Here is a 27,687-nt window from a genome sequence, read left to right on the forward strand (position 1 = left end):
CGGGAGAGAAAATACACATCTCACAACTTGCTACTCATAACCAACGAAAAAGAATACAGACACAAAATTGATATGAATACACCAAAATGGATAAAGCGAAAATGAGAGTACCAAAAGGAAGCGAAGAAAAAACTTGTTAAACGAACAAATAAACGAGAATTAAAAAAAAAAAAAAACAAACTCTAGTTAGTTCATCGCCCCGCTAGCTCACCGTTTTTCTACCATTTTGTTTTTTTTTCTAGTCTGTTTTAATTATAATAAATAAAGGGAATTGAGACGACGAGCGGGAGCGCAGAGTTTGCACCGAAACGGGCGTGAAGTAGTGACAGTGAGGAAGAGGTAATACTACAAAATGTACTACTACTAATGGAATAAGTACACTAAGCTCCAGATCTCAACCTCGAGCAGTGTGAGGCAAGCGAGCGCGATGCACGCTGCTCATTTGCGCGCGTCACTCACTGGACACTCACTCAACTTACTCACTCATGTGCAAAATCAAAGTTTGACCGTTGACTCATGCGATGATGCTGCTTTCCCTTGCGCACATCCACGACACATACACACATCCTAGATGTCTACTACTTTTGAGCTAAAATTGTAACACGAATCTAAACGGGGCGTACGATACGCAACAAGCGCCCAAGTAGACGACTTTTCAGACATGCTCCAACCCCCCCCCCCCCCCCCCCTCACCACAGATGCCCTTCCAGTTGGCCATACATTTACATGCCTGAGTATTCATTCTATTCTTCCACTACTCCCTTCAACACAAATGAATTCCCAACTAGCTCTTGTTAACCACAAACATTGTAATAAGAAGACAGTCCAATGTATATGCGTCCTTATTACCAATCGTAATAAGAAGAGCACAAAGAAGAGCAATCGCACAAAGAAGAAAAGAAGAGAACAATCGCCCCCCCCCCTCCCCCCCCCCAAAAAAGACCTAATATGTGTGTGCGTCTGTGACTGTTTCTTTCTCTTCTTGTTGTTGCTGTTGTTCGTTTTGCTTCCTCCAGTTTTGTTTTTGTTACTATCTCTAAATATCACATCGTACGATTTATCTAATGTTTAGTTTGGTTGTTGGTGGTTTAGCTCTGGTTTGTGTGTTCCTTCCTCCGTTTCTTCTACCTTTTGTTCGGTTACTTTTGGTTTCATTTGCTTTACTTAAACGTTACGTTTTCATAACACTAGGTGTAAGGTATCAATCAATAAGCCCATACGGTTATTTCTGACCTACGGTTGAATTACTTCTACTCATCATGACAAGTTTTGTTCGGTTACTACCATGTCTTGACGACTTCTTGTTCTGTTTAGCTTCCATTATTTGTTTGTTTTAATACTATGTAGTTATCTTTTCTTTTTTTTTCATTGGGCTGGCATTGTTGTGTTTCACGTCTTCTTTTTACTTGTCTTGCTTTTGGGATTATAGTTATAGTTATAGTTATTATTGTTAATACATTTGTTTAAATTGTCTCTATAAATCTATCAACTACGCAATCGATATTACTATTGCAAGTTCACTATTTTTTTTTTTTTTGCTTTGTTTTTCTTTTTTTACCGGGGGAGGGCCATCTACGCATATAAATATAGTTTCCATATCATATAAAAATATAAATGTATATGTGTTTGTAGATATTTCTACAGTTCCTTGTTGTTGTTGTTGTTGTTTTTTTTTCTTATTTCTTCTGTCTGGTTACTGTTTTCCGTTTTACTTTCGGTGTCTTGAATGTGTATATAGTTTAATATAATTGGCTGAATTATACTTCCTATGTGTGTCAGAGAGTGTTTTGTTTTGTTCCTGTAAGATACTGGCTCATTTCTAAAAAACTTGTCAACTTGTCTAATCCTAAACCGCGAAGCACACTATAATAGCCTGAGCGTAAGTGTTTTACTAAATGGCTCCTCTTATTTCCGGGCTGTAATATGTACTACTACATTTGGTTTGTAAATTGGATTCTGTAATTTTTTAACTTAAACACATTACCCAAGACAAACTTGGCGCACGCCCGCACCCGAACAGACACCACAGTGTGGAGGGAGAAGGAAACGCGCAACGGAAGGGCAAACAACAACGACACCACTACGGATTCGAAAGCGTAACGCAATGGGGGAAATGGAGAGCGCACACACGCCCGATTCTTGGGCCGTAAGTGTGGAAGAGGCCGCGCGTACGGATCCGTACAAGGTGGGGGAGTGTTATGCAGCAAAACCCACTGATAGGGATCGAACGCGTAATTGCTACAAACCTTCCCTTGTGCATATGCTAGGACAGATAATGCATTGGACTAACGCATAAACGTATAACGGAAAGGGATCCATATAATGCCCGTAATGAACTAGCTAGGTGCGGCAGCGAACATGAGAAAGAGACAAGAAAGAGACTGGAGAGATATCGAGAAAAGACATAACTACAAATCCGTACTGAACGCTACTGAGATCGTCACTCAGGTTGAACAGGTGAGAACGTTACGCAACATTAAACAAGCAAGCTGAACTGATTATATCTCTAATGGAACCTAACAAAACTACTACAATAATTACTGCACTTCGGAAGGTATGCAATTTGCAGCACATTTGTGCGTTTAACACGAGATTAGTTACTTTTTAGCACCAACTAGCACTTTTCTTTTTCAATGCCATGGCCTACCAGAGGACCAAGAATGTTAATACAGAAGTCTAGTATGCCCGAGACCTCCAGAGTGCTTGGTTTGATTTTGTTACTATAAATTACTCCTCCTCCGCCCCTGAATTCTCTTCAATCCTTTTAATTCACTCCTTTATCGCCTCTTTGTCTCTCTCTCTCTCTCTCTCCATCTCTCTCATGTTGCACCTGTGCGAAGTTCACGATGTTTAAAACCATGACGTTTAACAGCACAGACATAATATGATCCTGCCCTATCTAGCGCTGGAAATAAGGGTCATCTCCCTTCAATGAAAGTACGTGTTGTCCATGTCATTAAATATATATATATATACTCCAAAATGCACATTTTTACCATACAAGATATAGGAGGAGTATGCGATCATCACACTACAGGCGCGATGTGCTGCGAACGGAAACAATCCTATTGCAGGCCTCATCTATGACGTAGCGATCTATCCACACACGTCCACCATTGACAATATAATTATATATATATATATATGCTCATCGTATGTAAAATGTCTAACCTCAAGACATGAAGGCAATACTACGTTGGTATGAATGTTGTATGCGTATATAAATATCATCCATACTGTGGGAGGAAAAATGGGGTCCGGTATACGGTATATGTCAATCAACTCGCTTGGATGGCGCGCTACTGCTGATGCAATAATATGTGTAGAGCAGTCAATCCTTACTCTACAACGGCTGGCCCATGCACATCTCCTACAACACACTCACCCCACGTGACCAGAGGAAAATCATTTGGCTCGTGTGTGCGCGAGCGACTCGTGTTCAAGGACCTACCCCACAGTGAGTGTTAAGACGGTGGTGTGCATGGAAAAAGAGAGCGAGCGACCCACGCTTTACACGAACAGGTTCTTCTTATACTTCAGCCGCTGCTTGTTTCGGGCGGCGCTTAATCACATGTGTACGATGTGGTTGTAGAAGCGGTCCCTCAGCTCCGGGTGCTTCACCTTGCAGTGAGCCTTCATATTGTCGCGCCGGGTGAACTTCTGCCCGCACACCGGACACTCGTGGCTCTGGGGCCGATGTATGTTTGCGTGGTGCCACCGGTTCGAGACGGTCTTGTGACAGCTGACGCAGCTGTACAGCGTCGGGAAGGTGCCGGTCAGCTGTATGAACAGCGACGAGTAGTCGATGTTGTGGTCGCGCCGCGTCGTGCTTGATCCACCGCCGGAAGTGCCACCGTTGCCGCCACCGCCGCTGCTGCCACCACCGGCACCACCGCTACTACCACGGAGTGGACCGCCCGCTCCACCACCTCCAGCCCCTATGGTGTCGGATGGGTCACCGGTGATGAGAAAGCCACCGCCAGATGCTCCTGCACCGCCTCCACCGCCATTACCCCCGCACAGTGACGTTGAGGAGGCAGAGGATGAGGACGACGAGGACGACGACAGGGACGCCGGTGTCGGTGGAGTCGTCGACGTGACGGATGGTTTGCTACACCGGCTACCGCTGCCGCTGCCATCCGGCGGGGGCCCACCACCACCGGTGTTGAGGGCTGCCGCTACCGCCACTCCCGAGCGGGCATCGCCGGCACTGTTGAAGGCACTGCTCGCATGCTGCTGCTGCAGGGAATGGTGGTGCGGTGCGGCGTGGTGCTGATGATGGTGGTGACCGGTGGCGGCCGCGGCTCCACCATGATGGTGGGACAGATGATGCCCTCCTCCACCGTACGGTGACCCGTTCGCGAGACCTCCTCCACTACCTCCTGAGCTGCCTGCCCCACCGCCAGCTCCACTCCCGCCTCCTACTGCACCTCCTCCTAGGCTCGCGGCCAGGCGGTGATGTTCGACCAGCGACTCGACGAGACTACTACTACCGCCGAGCGGAAGCGGAACGCCACTGAAGCCAAGCATACTGGCCGCTGCTGCTGCTGCTGCTGCTGCAGCCGCTGCTGCCGCACCACTATCGCACCCTAACCCTCCTACGCCTGCTGCTGCTGCTGCTCCTACTCCTCCTGCGGCACATACGCTCGCCTCACGATCCGCTTGCTCGGTGGTCCGGTGATGGTTGCTGCGGTTCTGCTGCTGTTTCTCTGCTCCCGTCGCACCTACTCCTCCTCCCGCCCTACCTCCTCCTCCTCCTCCTCCTCCTCCTCCTATCCCTGACCCTACCCCACCGCGACCTGCACCTTCATACTCTGGCCCATCACTGCCTCCTCCTGCCATGCCTCCTGCGCCAACAGTGCGGCTCCCATTAACGCAGCCGCTTCCTCCTCCTCCTCCTCCGGCTGCCAAAACGGCATTCACAACCACTCCAGAGGCGAGATCGTGATGATGCAAACCGGCACGATGATGGTGGTGACGTGACGCCATCGCTAGACGCAACATACGGTCACCTGCAAAGCACACAGGCACACAAGAACGGCGTCACCGAGTGCGAGCGCCTCACCACAACACACACACACATATTCACAAACAAACGCCTCCAAATCAAAAACGAAAGAAGAAAACAATCAAACAAACAAAGAGCTGAGAACTGGTGCCCGGTCTGGCTAGGAACTCAACAGAAAGAAGAAAAAATAAAACAAAACACACACGCGCACCACAAAAAGGAAGGATGCGCGTTACGTATATGGGAAGGGCATACGGGACAGTAGGTGGAGAGGTGGACCAGATCAAATAAACATAAGTATGAGAGTAACCAATAGGTAGTGTTTTGCAATTTTTCGGAACTGTCAACAGTACAGGCCGTTCGGATCGGATCAGTATCAGCAGAACAACAGTCCGGATGGCAACTGTCTCATTCAGTCGGATAAGAATGGAATCATCCGGAACAAAGGTGCTATCCACTCGAAGCTGACCCGATCCAATTTAAAAATTGAATTACTTTTCTGATTGTTTGGTTCTTTTTGTTTCAATCTTTGAGTTTCAAATAAGGAGAGACCAGGGCCTGAAATTAAGAAGGGAATCAGGAACGCACCTCAAAAAAGAATTTATAAAAAAAAACGTAAAATTCATTATAAATTAAAAAATAAATAAAAGAAATTTTTGACTGGAGGCACTCAATTATATTTATATAATTGACTGGAGGCGCTAATATTATAAAAAACATGAAATAGTTGAAAATGTAAAATGATTATACTATTTTGTAATAATAGTAAATTTTGGTTCAGGAGCCGTGTTTTGCCGATTTGAGTGGTTTTGTTTTGTTTTGCTTTTTTTTTTTGCTATAGTTTGAGTTTTGTTTGGTTCTGGGCTAAGAGATTAAAATATAAAGATGGCGCTAACACTCAGTCACGTTCAGAAATAATAATTACTAAAAAAAACTAAGAACACTTGTCACAATCATAAAGTGGGCGTGTTTGTGTGGGTGTTTGTGTGTCTATTTAAAGAGGAAAGAAAAACATACTCGGTAAAAGAACAGAAACGGGGGAGGAAAATCAACCAAAAATGCTATCACAATAAAACAATAACAATACAAAAAAGGTGTTGAACGCAATCATGAAACGGTTCCTAGATATTATGACAAAACGTAAACACAATTCGACTATTCTAATCGCTAATGGTATGCGGTTTACTTATTGCTAATCTTATATAATATAAACTGCACTAGAGGGCTTTGTTTTACACGGAGTAAAACGATTTACACTAAAACTAAATAGCTCGAGAGTCAGCAATAATACATGTGTTTTGAGGGCGCGAGCAGGGAGGATATAAGACATGACAAACTGAATCTTACATGAAACAAAAACTAACGACCATCAATGTAAACGAAACAACCAAAACAGAACAGCAGCTCAGGGGAAGAGACTGAATGTGTCACAGTAAAATCGAATCACCAACACAAGTGTGCTGACAAGTTTGACAGTTCTCGAGCGTGAAATTAATGAAATGATTTCTACTAGCGGGAACTACTAGCGTGAGACAATCGTTTGAAGAGAGCTGTCCTGGGATTTTGTAAACATATAGAACAAAATATACGAAACGAAAGACGCATGTAATAAAAAGAAGGATGGCAGAAGGAAAATGGCGGAACATTGACAAAGAAAGAGAACGAAACGAAACGTATCCGGCACCGCATCAAGCGACTAGGAAACGACACAGTTTGCACTAGAGATTAAATATAGCTATGCATAATACAGTATATTTGATATGTCTTTGTACTTACAACAGGGCTTAGGCCGTGTTGAACGATATGAGTATGTAATGAGGTATGGTGGTCGTGTGTGACAGACTAAGGCTATTTCTAATTGATAAAAAAAAAACAACTAAAACCATAAGTAAACTAGGAACCAAAGTTGACTACCACGAGAGAATGGATTTTCGGGACGTGATGATTCGGCGCAGAGTAATGAACACAGCCGTATAAAACGACGCTCTAACACATAACCGAAACGAAACCGAAAACAAACGAAAAGGACAATGAGCGAACGAACACATTCAACGTACTGCTATTAGGAAGGTCTATCTAGTTTCGCACACATTTGAAATACGCTCTAGGGCCATCAGGAAAAAAAAAATGAAAACACAAAAACGATCTCAAGATTACGACGTTACGAAACGCAAAAAATGTAACGCAAACGTAAGGGGAAACAAATAAAGGTGGGAATATGAATCTGGTTTGGTACGCTACGTTTAAAAAAGTAAACAAAGAAAACCCGTGAAACATGATAGTGTAAGGAACAACAGAAACGCTTCATAATGTCAATTGAATCGAAACGCAAAGCTAAACTAAACACAACAACACAAACATTTGATACAAATCGAAAAAAAAAACAACTAAAATAAACAAACAATAACTAAAAGGTACAAGATGAACAATATTATAACAAAATGAAAACAAACAACAACTTAACCAAACATGTTCTGGTCTTCTCTCCACTTCTTACGAAAACCTAACTTTAATGGGTAGAAACTAAGTTACTGCATATTATGATCGGTTTTTTTTTAATTCTTCTTCACACATAGTTTTGGTTGTGTTGTTTCCTTCTAAGTGAAAGGCAGTGGGCAAGTTTTTTGGTTGGTTTAACGCTTTCGTTTAAGTGTTCATTATCATATTTTCGGTTCTTGTTTATCATACTTCTTTAATTCGATTTAGAAATTTGTTCATTATACATGTGCGTCCTTCTCATTTTTGCTAGCATTAATTTAATTCTTATTATTACTTATTTTCTTTCCTATCAATTTGTTCAAGTTCATCATTACGACCCTACGATTTACCCCTAATTTGTTGTATTATATTATATAGTTTCAAAAAATTACACATCGCAGATTGTCACAACTCATCGATAAATACTTTTTAAACAGCTCACTCAAAATGAAAACGGATTGGGACAGCGAGTTTGTTCGTATCCGGTTATTAGCAAGTAATTTTTGTAACACATTACACTATGGCTGACAGACCGTTGTTTGCCACTCCTCTAACATGAAAAGTGTCAGTTGCTTGATACGGAACATCATTCACTAAACAAACGAACGTGGTAAAGTATGGAGAAAGAAAATATCTCGATCATCAGCTCGATCATCACAGTCCTTGCAAGAAATCAGGACAATTTCAACAGCATTTGATATGTTGAGAAATAAATGCTGAAAAACCTCATATTGTGAAACCCACACTAGTTCGCTCCGATCGGTGTTTGAGAGGCCTGCTCTTGCATGAATCGTGTGCTTTTAAAAAAACATCCTGCTGAGCAATTCAAGTTTCTGAGTCGCTGCAGTCTCAGTGCTTTATACCAAACATCTACAAAACGACTGTTGAAACCACCGCAAAGAAGCTGGAGATGCGCAATAGTGCACACATTCACAAAAAGGGTACAGCAATAAAATGTGTATAATTAAACGTGTAAGAAACACAATCGAAATCAGCGATAATAGCGAAAGAGATTTATAAAAAAAAAAGACGGTAGAAGAGTTAGTAGAGAAAGACAACAACTGGGATTGCACATTGGCCAAGACCACGAATAGAAACCAAATTTAAACTTAAAACGGGTGAAGAAAGTAACTAAATTGGGTTACGGGAAAGAAGCATTGAAGAAGGCGAAAAGCGATAGAGTAATGGATCGGGTAAAGGACGACGACCACGGTTGTTATTTGTGTTATTTTGAGTGAACATATGCATCTCCATCTTTCAACTAAACAATTTGTAGGAAGGAATTGAAATATTGGCATGACATGCAATTTCGTCGAATTGTTATTTCATGATGGGGAAATCTTTTTAAGTATGTCTTTCTCTTTCTCTCCCAATGTTTTTTTTTTGTCTCTCCCTTCCTCCCCCCCCCCCCTCCCCTTCCCCTCTCTTCATACTTATATTTAGATTTCTCTCTCATTCTCTTTCTCTCTATCTCTCTTTTTCAGTATCTCCTTCTCGCGTGCGCGAGGGACATCAAATCCTCCATCACATCAAACCTAGTTGATTAGTATTCCGCATCGTTGTTTCGATGCGTGCATACATTTAGGGGCTTAAATATAGATTTGACGCTGGGAATGAGGGAGCCGTTCGTAGCTGATCGATGAATCAAGCTGACATTAGAGGCCGATCCAGATGGGGTTAAGAAGACCAACACACTTCCACACCGGCAGTACGTAGCGATGCGTGTGTCCGATCACACACGCAGCGCCCGCCATTCTGACACGATGGTTTTGTACGGGTATCGGGTAGACGCAAAAAAAATAAACCCCCGACAGCACACAGCACATTCAAGGACCCACGGGGCCAGTATACAGATATTGTATGTAGCCGTTTGTACACGGAGAGTTTAGTGGAATAGTTATGCACCGCATATACGTAAGGTAAAGACGTGAGAGAAACAAAAACAAAACAAAAATCGTATTACCAATAGATACTTACTCGCTATTAAATGAAACACACATCTCATGATGGAAATTCCCCTTCTATTGCGCTTACATGTGTGTACGTATAATACGAAGGGCTTTGGTATCTATACATATACATACAGATACACATATATCTATGCAAACAATCTCAACACAATGCGAGGGTCTCCTTGAATGCGTACCACCCTCACAGGTAGATCCCAAAACAACACGGGCCTATATTAGACTGCAGATATCATTTGCCGAAGATAATACTTTTACATTCTCTGTCCTGCTTTTGCCTTACAAACGGTATACTGAAACGATCGCTTTAACTCAAATATAATTTTACCAAAGTAGAAGTAGAAGTAGAAGAAGTAGTAGAAGAAGTAGTAGTAGAAGAATTCAAGGAAGAATAAGAGATAAAAGAAGATGTAAGAAGTTAAAGATGACGGAAAGGTGAGTTATGTAAAAGGAAAACAATAACGGAGAAAAAGGAGTTTGTTGAAAGAGAGAAAAGGAGAGCGAGAGAGAGAGAGAGAGCAAGTGAGTTTAATTTCAAAAGAACAAACCAAAGGAAACGGTTACTAAATTATAAGCAAATAAAACGAATAAATGCAAGTTAATTTAAGAAACAAGGTAAAGTGGATACTAAATGCGTTTACACGGCATTAATTTTAACTTAACTACCTATTACGCGTATGGAAAGGAAGAGGAGGGACTGATGATGACAGCTTCAGGCACAAAAATGCTGCGACCAGGATGAATAATCGTAATTGAAGAGCACAGAAGAGCACAAAAAAGCAAACATAATGTGAAATATTAACACAAATCCAAAGTAAAATCCAGCTTGTTTGAGAAAAAGAACCAGAAGGAGAATAAAATAGATTGCAACAGAGCTTATCATGACATGAAACCATATCGTTTATGTTAAATAAGGGAAAATTAGAATAAGAAACAAATAATTTGAGTAAGCGAAAAGTAAACCTACAACGAAATGGCGGATGATGACAAAACAGACAGCATATTGTGCTTTGCTTTCTTAACGGCGAAATAAAAAAAAAAGAAGTACAAAACGATACACTAAAACCCGTTCAATGAAAGCCATGAATGAAGTATAGTAGGCCAGCTAACAGGAAAACATGGGATATAAGTAAGGGATCGAAACTGATACCGCGCGCTGGAATGTACGTCTGGCACGACAAAAAAACAGCGAAAACTAAATCAAACACAATTTCGCAAACAACAAACACAAGGCCGGCAGAGCAAAATTACGGGGTAAGGAGAAACACAAAAAAAAAACAAAACGAAGCCAAAAAGGTAAACAGTGATTTGAGGCGGAACAACTTTACGAACATTCAACCGTTTACTTCTACAGCTGAGCACAAGCGTTCAGTAGGCGATAGAAGGGAAGGGTAGAAAGTGTGAGTGAGTGGGTGAGAAAAGGTGAAAAAAGGAAAGAAGAGTGATAGCAACATAAAAAAAAAATAAGAGAACCCGAGAGTTAAAGGTAGAGGATCTTTTAAATAATGAAATGTCAATCAAACCTAGATGTTATATAAATAGGCGAGGATATATATATATATATATATATATAGAGAGAGAGAGTGAGATACAAATATGCAAAAATGTATGTGACTAAAACTACGCGTAAACAATTCTATTTTTAAAAAAATTATAATATATTCAGGTGAGCATGTTTCTATCTAAACATAAAGCGTAAAACTACAGTAGCCTATAGTACAGCTATATATATACATATAAGAAAAAGAGCTACAAACAGTAACTAATAGTAAAGAAGTAGTCGTTAGGACGCATTAAAACTGAACAACAACAATCATGAAAAAGATAGTAACATTTCTGGTAGTGTCTAAGGAGAAATACAAACTGAAGAATAATTCGTACATGTAGTAGTGTAGGGAGAGGGAGAAGTGTGTAAAGAAGTAAATAGCAAGAGAGCAAAAATACAAGTGGCAATAAAAGAAACAAATGCAATAAGAGTGAATAAAGTACGGCGCAAAAGAAAGTAATACAAGAGGTGGGTAGTAGTTGTAGTAGTAGTGGTAGTAAAAGTAGTAGTAGTAGTAATAGTAGTACCAGTAAAGGTAGTAGTAGTAGTAGTAGCAGTAGTAATAGTAGTAACAGTAGTAAAGCTACAATGAAGGATATGATGAGCAATGTCAACTAAACAAGACAAGTGTGTCTGGTACATGAAAGATGGATGTGTAGAGTTTGTGTATGGATGGCTGTGTGACTCAGTGTGGTGTATCGTGTATTTTATATGGAATTCAAAGTGTTTTATTTAGTGTGTTGTTGTGCTCGTGTGTTTCGGTGCATGTGTTTTTCTTCTGCGTGTAAATGGGAATAGTAAAAGGTAAATTAAAGAGAGGAGAGGGGGGTGGGGGGAATAAACAATAATAGAAACAAAAACATCGAAGCGATTGAGCCGAAAAGAAAAAACGATACCAAAAAACTAACAATAGCAAATATATGTTATATATATAAGTAGATAGATATAAATATATATATGAATACAAATGGTTCTACAAACAGTCTCCGAAAAATGGAACAAAACAAGAATAATGTTAATCTTTAAAAGTTATTTTTTTATGTTGGTAAATAAATATAAATCTTTCGTTCTATATATATATATATATATATATATATATATATATATATATATATATATATATATATATATATATATATATAAATATATGCATAGAATCGACAAACGCATACGCAAGTGTCGTACACAGCCGCGCGATGGCATTGTGCATCGGTGCACCCACTTACGTATGCGTCGTCGCAAGTGTGTGTGTGAGTATGATTCACTAAGAAGGGAGATATTACAGACAGAGAGGAGGTAGCAGATTAAATTAGGAAGATTACAAAACCGATAAAAGGAAGGAAAATAAATGGTTCTGTTCGCTCACCATCGATATTGTCTGGATGATCCGGATGTGACAGGTGGGCGTCACTGTCACCGCTCTCGTTGAGCGATCCCATGTTGCCGGGTGCTAGGATATTGTTCATATCGTCCGCGTTCATGTTGATCGGAATAGGCTGTAGCCACAAACCGAAAGAAAGAGAGAGAAAGAAAGAAAGAAAAAACACACAAATAAGAGAATCACGAAGAAGCAGAGAGCGCGGGATGGATAAATTGAAAAATTGAGACGAAGAAAAGCAAAACTGTGAGTACTGCCCAAGCAGCGTGGAATCTAATGAAGATAACTTGAGGCATACCGCACAGGTCGGATGATAAAGGAGATGAGAGGATATGTAAACAAGGGAAAGGAAGAACGCAACGACGCAAAACAAAACAAAACGAAACAAAAACAAAACAAACGGCAGCGGCTAAAAAGAAACGACTCAGCGAAACACGACGGCACACCTTCCCCCCCTCTTTTGCCACGAAGGCGACAAACACCCACACATTACAGAGAGCCATTCCCACTCCGCTCGCTTCGGGCCCCCGGTGTAAGGTGTGTCGTGATTTCAGAACGAATCCTTCAAACGTGGCAACAACAGCGAACAAGCAACTGAGTACGGAAGCGAAAGAAAGTCTACGAAACAACCGAACCATAACATAGCCCCAAAAACGTAACGCATAAAAAAGCAGCTAATGGGTTCCTAAATGACCGAATTCTAGTGCAGCAACAGACGAAGCTCTGGAACCCCGCTGCGTGTATCTGTGTCTCTGTGCGTGTGTGTATCTCTGTGAGGGTATTTGTGCGTATGCTGTCGTGTGTATGCGTGAAGTTGGATATAAATGTGGGCGCGTATGTGCTCTAGTTACATGTTTCGATTTATGGCGCAGGTGGTTGAGGTGCGCGTGCGGTTCGAGCCCGATGCTCGCAGACATCTCGTCGGCATACAGCGGCATCTTGAGGGGCTAGAAAAAGGAAACACAGGTATACAAGAGCGGTCGTGAGAAAGAAAGAGAAAAGGTTAAGGATGTTAAGGATAACGAACGAACCATGGAGAGAGAGTTAAGGAGAAAAAGAGATGAGGGCAAAGAGAGAGAAAGAGAGAGAGAGCAAGAGATATGAAGAGATAAATACAGAGAAAGAGAAGGAGAGAGAGAGAGAGAGAGAGAGAGAAATCTGAAAGTGTCCTGGTTTGGCAATAATGAGATAAATCCAGTTCACATACACTCAGACATCTACACACATTCACACATATGCACTCTCTAATAAGTGAATCCAAAGGGGGTCTTCTCTGTGACGTTTTCCAAGTTGCAAGTTTTAATTCATTGGGCAGCCTTCCCTTGACAAACGAGGGATAATGGTAGGAAAAAAACAGTTACCACACGATTTTATGTACAACAGCGCAGAGGACGTAGTAGTGTTAGTGTTGTGAATCCTAAAAATCCTTCTCAGGGGGAATCGAATCTTCACAAGAGAGCCGGCCGGATTCAAATCCTTCCAACGATTGGATGAATTAGACATTACACAATAGAGAATCGATGGAAGGACGTTAGAGATCTTAAACTAAAGTAAATGTAATGGAAAAGTCGACTCCTCGCAGCAAATGAAAGACCTTAGGAGAGACAAACTCCCCCCCCCCCTTCACACACACACACACACGTACATACACCTGGATGTCCCCACCACCAATTAGAGCAGACAGCATCGCTCCAGGACCTGCTATATTAAATCTACGACTGTTCCCAGTGCGCTTAAACTGGTTACGCTGGAGAGCAGAGTGGAGGAACGAGTCCATGTGTCCAGACGGCTACCTCGACTCCCCGCGCACATATCTTTGGTGTGTCCCCTACCAGCAATTCCAGCCGATATCCCTCTACTGCATACATTCGTCCTTCGAGCGCGCGTAATAATAATGTGATTGCATTCCACGACGTAACGGGATTAAATTATGCATTTATAATGCACGCGTGTGTGCCGGCTGGAGCATCGATACCTACTGCCGATCGACGGCAAAAAGCAGTGTGCGCACACGCACGCACGCTCCTCTCCTATGCTATCGTCCATGTCCTTTTCTCGCTCGCCAAAGTGCACATGCACCCATCCCCTTGTTCTACTTACAAATTGCATTAGCATGGATTAAGTCCTCGCATAGCAGCAAGGGCAAGATAACTTTGTGACAGGTAGCTCATCTGCGTAGGCTCTTGGGTTCTTCTCCCTTCCCCCGCTACAGACACATAATTCTGACAGCTCGATGGTGGAGAGGAGACCGTTTCACTCTCTGCAAAGGGGTAACTGTCGTTGGCTTTGGGAGAAATAGATACGCTGCTCACACAGTGAAAGGTGTTTCTGTCGATAAAGTTTCCATTTATTCGTACACATTTGTCTGTTCTTGGCGATCCCTCCCTCCCCAGCTGCCCTGGTTCTCCCTCCTCGAGGGGTGGCAACAACACTACCTAGTAGTACTACACCTAGTATGGTTGGGGGCACTACGTGCCTTCGATTCGACATTCGTTCGCTTAGGAGCACAAAAAAAGGAAGTAAACGAAATGCTTCGTTTGTAACAACACGCTCCTGGGCTTGGCTTGTTGGTACCGATTGTGTAGGGGTTATCATTTCTACTTCTTCACAGGGTTAGCAAACCCCCCAAATATGGCCACTAAGAAAAGGCACATCTCACACAGCACAGCGTGAGAGAGAGAGAGAGAGAGCGAGAGAGAAGAACGTTGGCACACAGTGTTGTTTGGGGACGCCCGCGGCGTAAAACCCAACTCCCTCTTGGCGTTCGCGCACGGACCGGGAAATGAAAAGCAAAAGGCGAAGAGGAGTTGCGGGCGGCGGGCAGAGTAGCGATGGTCAGGGAGTGGCAGAGTCATCGGGCAACCGCTCGCCACTATCACAGCCCTTCGAGGCAGCGTTGGCGGCGGCGGCAGCGGCGGCGGCGGCTGCTGCGACAGCGGCAGCATTGGCGCTGGCCCGGCGCACCTCGGACGCATCCCGCTCGGTGCAGAGCCGGTGCGCCTTACACTTGTCGTGGTGGTTCACGATCTCGAGCCGGAAGTTCGAGTTGCCCTCGACGAACGACGTGCGAATGTCCGGTATGTCGCCGCACCAGCGCCGACAGTACATGCAGTACATGTAGTTCTCCTCCGCGTCGTACTTCAGCCAGTCGAACTGGTCGAGCCAGTTCAGCCGAAAGCGGCCGCCCTTGCGTGAGCTGGTACCCGGTGGGGGTGGTGCCCTCTGCCCGCTGGCCGGATTGCCACTACCAGCCCTGGAGGCGCCTCCACCACCACCACCACCACCACCACCGGTGGTGGACCGGTATGAGACCAGAGCGGATGGCATGCCGGACGCCGCTGTTGCTGCTTTGCCACTGCCACTGCCGCTACTTCCGGCTGTGGATGTTGCGGCGAATGCCGCCTTCCGCTTACTGACGCTTCTTGCATCAATGCCGACAACGCTCTCACCACCGTCGCCACTGGCGCCGCCGCTTTGCAGGGCGGCTTCGACGGCGGCAAGCAACGAGGATCGCGATATCCCTGCCACTCGATTGCCCCTACCACTACCAACAGCTCCCTCAGCACCCTCAACACTGCTGCGACCACCACCTCCTCCACCACCACCACCACCACTACCACCGTCAGCAACACCACCGGCTCCACCAGTGCCACCGCTACCCCCTATCAGGTTGTGCGTGAGCAGGTAGCGCTGCAGGCAGGACTTGCTTTCCGGCCAGTCCGCAATGGAGGCGAGAGCGGCGGCGGCGGCAGCAGCGGCAGCTGCAGCGGCGGCGGCCGCATCAGCATGCGGGCCACCGTCACCTGCTCCCCCCGCAACTTCTCCTCCTCCTCCTATAGCAGCAGCAGCAGCAGCAGCACCTCCTCCTACGGCTCCGGTCGGTCCTTGGGCGGGTGACGACGCAGCGGGCCGCTTTGCCGGCGGTTCGAGCATCTGCGGCGGCGGCGGCGGCAGCGGGGCATTTGAGCGCTTTAGCTGATGCTGCTGCTGCTGCTGCTGCTGGTACCGGATAGTGGATAGTGGCGCCACCTGCCGGTGCCCAGCAACAGCTCCACCACCACCACCACCACCACCACCACCACAATCAACCAACGCGTTCCCGTGTCGCGCATTAGACAACGAGGAAGTGGAAGAGGAAGTAGAAGGATGCGGGTAGGATGTGTGGGAGGATGACAAAGTGGTGCACGTGACATTGGCGAACGAGGTGCCCGAAAAGGGCACCGGAAAGGCGGAGAAGGAGGAACTGGTGGCGGTGTTGCTGGTGGAGGAGGAGAGCAGCAACGGTACGGCGGAAGCCGCCGCCGCCGACGTCGCCGGTGAAGCCGATGATGACGGTGAAGAAGCTGACATGATCGATGCAGACGGTTGTGCTTTCGATTCGTCTCCCCAAACATTTTTCTGTCAATACAATAGGAAGGGAAGGAGGAGTGTCAGTGCAATGGTCTCTCGGTTTCTTTGCTTTTGGTCGTGATTTGGCAAATGTGCGCGTGGGTCGGGACTGGATGAGAGGGGGAAGGGGGTGAAGGGAGATGGGAAGGGGTAGGTGCATCAGGATGAAAGAATGGATGACAGAAACAAGGGATACAAGGGAAGGGGAAAGACGAGATGGCAGGGAAGTTTGGTGGAAAGAAGGGGCGGGGGGATGGGAGGCAATGGAATGGGGGATTCAGGATTTTTTTTTTCAGGAAGGAAAATAGAGAGAGAGAGAGTGTGTGTGAACTAGTGATGGGTAAACTTGGCAAAAATTTGGAGTCGACTCCGATCCAATTCCGAAAATTTCGGAACCGACTACGCATTGTTCCGCAGCCGGAATTTTGGATCCGGTTGTTTGGAATCGGAGTCGTCCGAAGTCGCCCGAAGTCATCCGTTGTAATCCGGAGACGTCCATTGCCATCCGGAGTCTTCCGTTACCATCCGGAGTCGTCGGGAGTGGGAGTCGTCTGGAGATTTGATCACAATCACATAGTACCGGCCGGCCGGACGTTGACTCTAACCGACTCCGACTCCGGTTAACTCCGACCAACTCCAGTCGACTCAGACCGACTCCGGATGACAAGTCCGACTCAGAGGACTTCAGCCGACTCCAGACAACTCCGACCCGGACGACTTCGGAGGACACCGGACAGCTCCGACTTTGGGCGACTCCGACTTCTGGCAGAACTAGTGGAATCAGAAGCAGTTTAACAATAGTCGGATCGGTGCTGTGGGTGCGCTTCAGAGAGACCACATCACTAGTGTGAACGACAGATGTTTCCCTCTATCTTCTTTTTCTATGTTTTTGCCACAACAACAGTCAAAGTGAGAGTAGTAATAGTAGTTGCAGTATCCATGGCACTCTCTCTCTCTCTTTCTCTCTCTTGTTTCGATCAGACCCGTTCGTTTTCACTGCCAGCTTTTCTCCCTCCTTCCCAATCCATCCCTCCCTGTATCCCTCAAGTATCCCACAATTCGACAGGCGTTCTCTCCACACATCATTCCTTTCCGTGGACGTTGACTTAGACTTAGAAACATTAGTAAGGGTGGGTTGAATGGTGCGAGGGGAAAAGGATGTCATTCGATAGTGTTAGGAGGGGTGAAATAGGAGTTTTTTTCTACACATTTATACAGTAATTTACATAAAATGTTGACAGATAGAAGACAGACAGACAACACAAAACAGGTAACGTGACCCACGGACGATGAGAGGTACTAGACTAAACAACGGCTTACAAGACCACAAATGTTACGTTAGTGATGTCGTCTGCTGGAGAGAAAGAGCTTACTTCAGGTACACAGTTACTGTTAGATAATATCTCTTACAACCGCCGAAATGATCAGGATGGTGGTAGTTGTATAACAGTGTATAACAGTCGGTTCTTGCCGAGCACAATTCAATGTGAAGGTAACATCGAAGCTCCAATATCGACAGAAGTTAAATGCAGTCAAAACACATTTAATTGATAGACAATTTTAATTACAACTGTTGGTTTAAAAAAAAAAAAGTTATTTGAAAGGATGTGTCGCGGCGTGTGCAGCAATTGTGGCAAATTTTATTAACTGCGCAACCACGGGCAGCATACTATAATGGCAAATTATGGCAAATTATGGCAGAATGGGGTTAGGGGAGTAACATTAAAATACGATGTACAACTCAAAGCAGAAGTCGTCTGATCAATTTAGTGCTTTAGCAAGTGTTGGTATCTGAAGGGGAAATCATGAAATTCCCAACAACATGACGTAACGGAGACACAGACACGCATTTGGTCGTAAAGGACGAAGTAAACATTACTTTCCATACAAACTCACACACACACACACACACTCGAGCGCGGAAACACAAACAGACACATACACGCACAATGAGCCCTTTTTTGAACGAATGGACAAATGGGGTAAAGATCTAAACTTTTGGGGGAACTCACACGACAACACGAATGGGGGCCGGGGGATTTTGAGAAGGGGGACGGACGGGGAAGAGTTTCATGAAGAGCAAAGAAACGATGAAGCCGAGGAAAAATGGGGGTTAGCGAGGGGGTGGTGGGGGGGTTTGGGGGCGAGGGCGAAGAGGGACACATACACCGGTCCCGAACACCTACCTGCATCAGCTCGGAGGACAGCGAATGGCGCACCGGCAGCTCGGGCAGCTCCTGCTTGATGCCGCTCAGCGGATGGCCCGCCAGCGGATGGACCGGGGCCGGCGAGCTCACCTTAAACTCGTCCTCCGGTTTCGGGCTCTGCTTGAAGCTACTGTGTGACGAGGCCTGAAAGGGACGGGGCGAGGACGAAGAGCGGAGAAAGAAAAGTCAGTTTGCAATCACCGTTCAATGGAAAAGCGTTCGCTGGGTGGGGGGGCTGAAGGTTTGAGGAGAAACGGCGGCGTACCTGCGATTCGTACCCCCCTTGCCGTTCGTTCATCAGGGACGGCGTCGAGGGCGATGAGTTATCACAGGTGGTGGACATTTTGCGCTTCTTCTTATTCTCTACCGTGCTGATCTCGCGATCCTCCGCCGCCAGATAGTCGCGCTCGTCCACCAGCGCCGACTGCATCAGATCGATGCTCGCGCTCCGGGACGGTTGCTGCACCGGGCCGGCACTACCGCCGTCTCCACCGCCGCCGCCGCCGCCACCGCCGCCACCACCGTGCTGATGGTGATGGTGGTGATGATGCGTTTGGTGCGTCGGTTGCTGATGCTGCGACGACGGATGCTGCTGCGACTGTTGCTGCTGGTGCGACGACGGATGCTGCTGCTGTTGGTGGTGCGTTTGCTGCTGCTGCTGCTGCTGCTGAAGCCGCTCGAGCTGCTCGTGCTCGGTCAGCTCCTTGTCGCGCAGCGGCCCATGGTGCAGGGAGTTGTTGTTGTTGTTACTGCTGATCGTGTTGTTGTTATTGTTGTTGTTGCTGCTACTGTTGTTGTTGTTGTTGCTGTTGTTGCTGGATGCGTTTGGTAGCGAGTCGCGCTCGTCCCGCGAGTCCCGGATCCGCTCCGAGCGCAGCTTGCTGTCCGTATCGGCCGAATACCGGTCGGCACTGCTTTCGGTCAGTCCCCGTACCTGTAACAAATGGGAGGAAAAAAAGCAAAAAAATTGTACAATTAGCGCAACCATCGGTTTTGGGGAGGCAGCTTCACAGCACCATCGCTACCCCTTACCTTCAAACTTTCGGCCGTCTTGAGAAAGTTCTGCAAGTTGTGCTGGCCCACGTTCACCTCGCCCTGGTACATGAAGTCGAGCAGGGCGCGCATCTCGTTCACCTCCACGTCGCGCAGATAGATGATCGGATGGGGATGCTTGTTCTCGACGAATATCTGCTCGAAGTACGGGCTGCAGGCGGACAGGATCGCTTGGTGTGCCTGTGCAACAGCAAACAAAGCACGAGATGATGGGAGAAAGAAACAAACCAGTTAGTAATGCGGGTGGATTGGGCCGTCGCGCGGCCAGTTCTCGCAGCCAAAAACAAAAAAAAAACGAGCGCATTTACTTTGACCATGCCCTTCTCGCAGGCGAGCGTGACGTCGCACAGTTTCTCATCTTGTAGGAGCGTGGTGAGCACGGTGGTTAAGTTAGACTGATGATTGTTCCAGCGCAGACAGTATTGCTGGTCCATGATGCCGGTGTCGGTGCTGTTCCTGTTCGCGGTGGAAGAGGGAGAGAACAAAAAAAAAACACATTATAGCATCGGGTCTGGAGTAATATTCACCCAAAAAAACCCCTCCCATTACTCGTCGTCTGAGGCTGGGCCATTTATTTTGACTAGTTTTTTTTTTTTCTTGTGGCAGTACTTTCTACCACCAATAAGCTCCATTTTTTCGCGCGTCTGTTTTATTAGAGACTCGCAGCACCCACCCACCCCCCCTCGCCGTGTGAGGCAACATGATTTTCAACAGCAGAAACCAGAAACGGTATCATTCAAACGAAGCTCTATACGGGGGTACGCAATGAAATGTGCGAAACCAACGCGCCACAATTAGCCGAGATAGAGAGTGAGGCGACGAACCTCCGCCAAATAAAATCGCCCACTTTGCAATGCAACTAGTAACTATCTTCATCTTCTTTTTGGTTTTTTTTTTTTCGAAAGTCACTCCCAAGTAACCGCGCGCGTCCAGCGCCGGCTATCTTTAATTGGTATTTAGACCGTAAAATAAAAATGAATCCCTGTCTCTCTCTCTCTCTATCTATCTATCTCTCAATTTCACCTTGCGTACACTCCCTGCCTGAACCAAGGGCTCTGGGAGGATGGAGGAAATGTAATAAACGGCCCGTCCTACACACACACACACACACTTCTGGGAAGAAGGCTCGAACGTTTGCGACCTTAATAAGACAGACAGACCATTGACGGTGTGTTTTTCGGTCGTCCGTAGCCGCCCACGCGCCCTCCCGTATTGAAAGTGCGTCCCCCCAAGGGAAGAGGAAAACGAGCGGGGAGGGAGGAGAAGTCGAAAGAGATGTCCAAAAATAAGCGCGTATCAAATGGCAAATGGCAATTTTTTTCTTCTCTCTATCGCTCGTTGTTACCCCGAGAAACTGTTGTTCTCACCGTGTGCGCTGCCATTTGTCTTCGCTTGCTTAATTTACCTTTACTGGCCGAGGCCGTGAAAGTAAGGGCTGGGGAGAGCAGCAGTGCGAAGATGCTTCCCATAAACTGAGCTCGTTCTCCAGACTAACTAGGGCAATTAAGGCGATATCAAGAGGTTCACAGCCTGAGAGACGCGTTCGGAGTAGTAGTATGCTGTTTTGAGATAGTTCACCAATATTGTTGGAATATTTTTTCACAACAAAAGTCATGATGATGTCGTGAATGTCTTTTTTCCTAAGATCAATGGAAAGAACATCCTTTCAAATCGAAATCAATCTATTAGATTAGGACTTCCCTTAGATCCTAAGGCCCCAACTAAATCATAAATTTTAACAACAATCTAGTAACATAGCGTGAATGGGGTCCCACGAAGATATTAAAACAGCTAGTTAGTACCATGAGACGTGGTACAATTCCTGAAGTCTGATATCCGATGGATGACATAGCGTATGACAGACATCAAGCTAAAGCGCACTAAATGATCACCATACAAATGGCGTCTTCGTTCCTTAACGCATTCTACACACTTCAAACTGCTTGAAGGAACCAAGTAAACCAACAACAGGAAAAACAAATTCCAGAATATCCGGCACGACCTCCAACTTCACTTCTCTGTTGGTCGAGGTGTTCGCGGGATGACTTCAGACTTCAGATTTCGAGTCCGTTTTTTTTTTATCTGTTTTGTAAAAGCGATTGAAGGTGCACAAAAATCCTGCTGGTGTGATGCTACCCAACAAAAAAAAGTCGTTTTCTAACTCATATAAAGGCACACATGCAGCGCGCTGCGCCCCCAAACAGGATCATCGCATCTTCTCCAAAGATTGAAACAGACCCTCCGCTCTCCCTCCTCAAACTCTTCCCGCTTGAGCTAGATAGGATGATTCACTGATTAAAAAGTGGTCGCCGTCAGCGAGTGTCACCCCGAAAGCCGTCTTTCATCCACCTGATTGGTTCCGATGCCATCCAGCAACAGAGCCCAACGGAATAAAAAAAAAGCAAGCCGTGCCCAAAAACCCTGAATACCTAAGACGCCAATATGCCGCGCCTAATCGAAAAGGACCGCCGAAATGTCACACAAACGAGAGGAGAAGAATACCAACAAACTACAACAAAAATCGATGGTGCGGAATGTCATCCGCGCGAAACGCGAATTAGTGGCGAAACAAACAAACAAAAATGAAGGCGGCTGTGTGTTAACGACTGCAAACCTGCAGAGTGAAGCCTACCATACATATTCGCGCGCAATCGCATCCACCACCAGCATACACACACACACAGCAGCGGCGTCCTGGATCAAAAATCCCTTTCGAAAAATATTTCACAAAATCAAATAAAAAGCAAACGATCGTCGTTTCACCATCGCCAAGTCACCACAACGGCACACCGGCACATAAGCTAAGATCAAGAAGCAACATTGGCAGATAATGGAGAAAGGGCGGAAGGTGTGTTTGTGTGTGTAGGACATTTGAATCTCTACCACTAAGGCAACAAACCGCCTTTGCCCCGCTTGAGTGGTGGTGTGGAGGGGGAGGGGAGGGTCCCTCAGCCGGTTGTTTTATTAAATCAACATATTGGAAGCGTCCCATAAACAGCAAACCACACGTCAACCATTCCGACACGATGCACGGTAGTGGAAGGAAAGAAGGAAAAGGAGGACTCACAATTCCAAAATATCTGGCGAAAAAGCACATACGAAAGGGTAAAAGGAAAAAAAATATATACGAAAAGGAATTATAATAAAACTACCATGACGGCCAGAGTGCTGATGATGAACCCTCCCTTCCCCCCCCCCCCCCCCTCATCAACCTCCCACTCAGCCCCATCTACAAAAAAAAACAGCAGGCAAAAATCGCCATCAATAACAGCGCGGAATTAGAAATTTGCAAATATTTACATATTATTAACATTAAATTTGATTGCAAACCCCCCAACAACACAACCAACAACAAAAAAAAAACCAGTTTGTCTTTTCTCTCCCTAACCTTTGCGCCAAAAAGTGGGTTTTTTATGTTTCGTTGGGCTTAAAAGCTCGGTTAGCGAGAGGCTGCCGCGTTCATCTATATATCTGCTTCTGCCGCAGTGTGTTGAGTGGACTCCCCCCCCCCCCCCCCCCCTTTGTCTCTTGTCTTATAATTTTTTCCCTTCCAAAACCTACCCTTGCCCTCTGTTTTGGGAGGTTTGATGCTACAAATGTTTTCCTACGCGCCCCCGAGGAGAAAACGTGTATATTTTTTATCCTACAAAAACACGACAAAGATTTATACACACAGAAATTCGCTTCTTGCCGAACGAAAATTTGCGTTGCAAATTTTTTTTTTTTTCAAACCTCCCTTTTCCCCGTGTTTCGTCCCATATATCACACACGGCGTCCCTTTCCTAATCCAGCTTCGCACGTCTAAACTGGCCCACCAAAAATAAGCTGCAAGCTTTCACCCGCGAGAGGACACACGACGCGCCCGGGAGATATCGGGTAAAACCCGAATGATTTCTATCACACCTTTACCCTTTTCAGTTTTCGGAGGCTGAGAGGGGAGAGCCATGAAAACCTAGCACACGGATCATCAAAAAACACACACCCCACACAAGGAAGCCGTAATCCGCTTTGATTGCCCAACAACGGATCCGCAACAAGGCTTAACAACACCAAACACCCCCGCACAGCACACATGGTGGTTTGGGGGTTTTACGGATCCCAGACCACATGGCAGGATCATCAGCAGGAACCTTCGCGTGACCCTATTTCAAGGCTTTCAAGACCGTTTTATGTTCTACACGAGACTGGGTTGGGGGTTTGGGCGTGCATATCAGCAACGTCGGTGGTCGTCTGGGTTCAAAACAGACGATCTGCAATTGGTCACGCCATAGAGGACGCCACAGCAGCATTATGCAATTTTTGGAGGTTATGTAGATTTGAGTGGAGAATTCCTACGCTTCCATCAAAAACGCAATCGGGTACAACTTTCTATGTCTGCTTCATTTAGAAATTTATATTCTACCGATATTATCATGCAAACACGCAGCTTTGTGATTTCCTACACCGGATCCTTCGGAACATCGTCGGGTTTCAAAAAGAAGCGATATGTCAAGTTAGGTTTAGGATGCCAAGACAAGTTTTCAATCCTTTTTTGTCCACATTTCACGAACGAATCCTTCTCTCTGACGAATAATATCAAAGCAAATAGCACTAAATCTCTCCGAAAGGCCTAAATATGTATATGTCATATGCTTCAAACGCTCATTTACAAGATTGTTATTGACTTCTGAAATATTTGACGGATTTAAACGCACGTGGTCCACTGCACAATCATATTGCACATTTTGATTTTAATGTTTCATCCAAGTGCTTTCAAGAACATTAGAACAGGAAACATATCCCATCATACAAACTAGGCATGTGTAAAATGAACGAGAATCGCACCGTTCGAACAGTTCGGTAAAGTGCACGAACGAACGAGATTCTTAGCAAAAAGAACGGCCAGGACTTTTGGAAGAAACTGACTACACCGAACGCGTTCGAACGTTCCGTTCAGTGTTCGACGGCACACATAAATGTGGTAATGAAACGTGCAAAATCATATTGCTTTCTCGTTCTTTCTAGCTCCGCGCGAACGGGTCGTCAGAGATCAAAATGTACCCTGTTGGCGTTGAAATCGTACCCATACAACTCAATTCCTCGAACGCCGTCGAATTTGTCCAGCAGTGTTCGATACGTGTGCTGTTGTTGTGGAAATCGTATCTATACGACTGAATTCATCGAACGCGTTCGAACTGGTGTTCGATCTGTGTTCTGTTGGTGTGTAAAGCGTACCTACACAACTGAATTCATCGAACGCGTTCGAACTGGCTCATTTGTGTTCGATCTGTGTTCTGTTGGTGTGGAAATTATAGCTATACAATTCAATAGATCGAGCCCGTTCAAACGGATTAGTCATTGTTCGCGAATGAACTGAACTGAATTGATTGCGCTTCATCATGTTGATCCATATTTAAGTAGTTTTTTTTTTTATAGAATCCTTGAGTCTGTTATAAGGCATAGGGTACAATATATGCTGGAGACATTTTTGCTCGTATTAGTTTTTTACATGCTAGTTTTTGGTCGGTTTTGCGTTGGATTGTGTTGACCAGACAGCCGAGTGTTTAATGTTTTTAAATTATTGGTGTCAACCGCAGAATGAGTACTTCTTTGGCTACAGTATGCGTCTATGGTGGGTAAATGAAAAAGATAACGAACGTTCTTTGTGAATAAAAACCCCATGAAAAAAAAGAATGAAAGAATCGTCGTTCACGTTCGGTTCTTTTTGGTGAGCGAACTAGTTCGTTCGCGTTCGGTGAAAAGAATCGTTTTGCCCATGCCTAATACAAACAATAGTTTGATTTCATCGCATCCAATAAAAATCCAATGTTTTTTTTTGTTTATTTCACAATGGATTTAAAATATCCCGAAAAAATTGAAAAGTCTAAAACTAAAAAAAAACTGAACAAATTAAAAAACAAAACATTTATAACGCCCAACTAAGGTTAATTCTTCGTTGACGTAAATAAGACTAATGATGTCTGGTATCTTTGCACCAACTGTCTACTTTAATATGAAAAAGCATAACTTCCCACACAAAAGGTTTATTGAATTTGAAATACATTGAAGTCTTCTTCTTCTTCTTTGGCTCAACAACCGATGTCGGTCAAGGCCTGCCTGTACCCACTTGTGGGCTTGGCTTTCAGTGACTAATTGATTCCCCCCATAGCAGGATAGTCAGTCCTACGTATGGCGGCACGGTCTATTTGGGGATTGAACCCATGACGGGCATGTTGTTAAGTCGTACGAGTTGACGACTGTACTACGAGACCGGGGGTCGATGCCGGTCGGTAGACTTAACTATATAAACTACCTAGGAAGTCCAACGAATTATGTTTCAGATGTGCCCTGAAAGAGAATTACATTTTCTAACAGTTTCTAGAAAAAGATTTTTAAGGACTCCTACTAATATGGAGCTACTTTTGAGTGAGGCACAAATATTAAATACGAGAAGCTGGTGAACCCATCCTGAAACTCAACACTTTCCACGTGTTTGATTTTCGTGTCCTTACTTTCTGGTCCAAAACGGCATCCTATCCTTCTCGGGCCACAGCGGCAGAATAGAGCGAACCACCACAGCACACCTCCAGCAGAACAACGACCGGCTACTACACCCCACAAGCAGACAAAACAAACCGTCAGAAGCAGTTGGAAGGGTGGGTGGGGGTTTAGCTTAGCGGCGGCTTCGGGTGGGGGTTTTAAAATAGAACATTCTAACCTCCATCGCTTGCCCTTTAGTAAAAAAAAAAAACAACAAAATGCTCCCCAAACACACATGCTGATGATCGGACAAAAATCGAACGAACGCGCGCGCGCGCACGCTCGACCGAACTCATGTTGTATTAGTGGAAGCAAAAACAAAAGAAAAAAACATGCGCAAAAAATGGCAAAAACTTGAGCCACTCCACCCACCCCCACACCAACATGTGCATGTGTGCATGTGTGTGTGTGTGTGTGCACAAAAAAGGAACGCACACAGAGCGGAGGCGCGCCCACACATCAAACCCTTCTTGCACGGCCCGAGAGAGAGAAAGAGAGAGAGAGAGAGAGAGAGAGAGAGAAGGGCAACTGGCACAGGAATTATTGGCCAGAATTAAATTTTGGCGACATCACGCCCGTCCACCCCCAACCCTCGCCAGCACCCTTCAGCCGATCACAAACATTACAGTAGAGTAAGGGCATGCGAGTGTGTGTGTGTTTGTGCTGTTCGAGCGTGGCATGTGTGTATGGTGAAGTGTGTGCATCACTACTTTTTTTCTTCCTTTTTTCCTAAATGATACACACAAATTGGTTAAGTGTTGGGAGGGGGGTGAGTTTGCTATTTCTCGTTTAAATATGAGATCCGCGTGCGTGCTAAGCAGCTCTCTCCCTCGCTCTCTCTTGCTCTCTCTCTCTCTCTCGCCGGTGGTTTCGTCACTCTTTTTCGGGGAGCGTTTAACGGCCACACGCACACTCTCACGGCTATTCGGGTGCTCGGGAGCGCTTTAATCGTATGCGCAAATTTTTTGGCAACTCGTAACTAGACTCTCCCCCTACCCAGCACCCGACCGCGTCCACCCATCGAGCAACCCTTCTCCCCTTGCACCCGGCAAAACTCTAACCCCACAAAAACGTTAGCACTTTGGCGCTCTCGCGCAGCATCGAGACTCCCCAAAATGTATTAGCAGAGTGTGTGTGTGTGT

The 27,687-nt window shown here is 45.4% G+C and overlaps 2 protein-coding genes across 6 annotated transcripts in view; both read right to left on the bottom strand.

Moving 5' to 3' along the window:
• Window positions 1–27,687, bottom strand: part of LOC120947246 (broad-complex core protein isoforms 1/2/3/4/5) — an 87,445-nt gene that overhangs the window by 28,112 nt on the left and 31,646 nt on the right. For 2 of the 5 annotated variants that reach the window (XM_049610101.1, XM_049610092.1), the window contains exons 2-6: window positions 20,335–20,482; window positions 20,006–20,206; window positions 19,239–19,907; window positions 18,953–19,117; window positions 12,366–12,495 (exon numbers count right to left, since the gene is read on the bottom strand). In XM_049610101.1, the coding sequence (XP_049466058.1) occupies window positions 12,366–12,495; window positions 18,953–19,117; window positions 19,239–19,907; window positions 20,006–20,206; window positions 20,335–20,482 (1,313 nt within the window). Of the gene's footprint in view, window positions 1–12,365; window positions 12,496–13,351; window positions 16,776–18,952; window positions 19,118–19,238; window positions 19,908–20,005; window positions 20,207–20,334; window positions 20,483–27,687 lie in introns of those variants that run through there. The other 3 variants (XM_040362427.2, XM_040362419.2, XM_040362445.2) reach the window with 2 other exon arrangements.
• LOC120947278 (uncharacterized) lies at window positions 949–5,627 on the bottom strand. The gene has a single exon (XM_049610108.1). It carries the CDS (start codon window positions 5,002–5,004, stop codon window positions 3,568–3,570), a length of 1,437 nt encoding a protein of 478 aa, XP_049466065.1. The 5' UTR covers window positions 5,005–5,627; the 3' UTR covers window positions 949–3,567.

This window comes from Anopheles coluzzii, chromosome X (assembly GCF_943734685.1).
Source record: "Anopheles coluzzii chromosome X, AcolN3, whole genome shotgun sequence".
NCBI lineage: Eukaryota > Metazoa > Arthropoda > Insecta > Diptera > Culicidae > Anopheles > Anopheles coluzzii.

Coding starts and splice junctions, on each gene's coding strand:
- LOC120947278 (XM_049610108.1), bottom strand. CDS start 5,004: ATGTTGCGTCTAGCGATGGCGTCACGTCACCACCATCATCGTGCCGGT.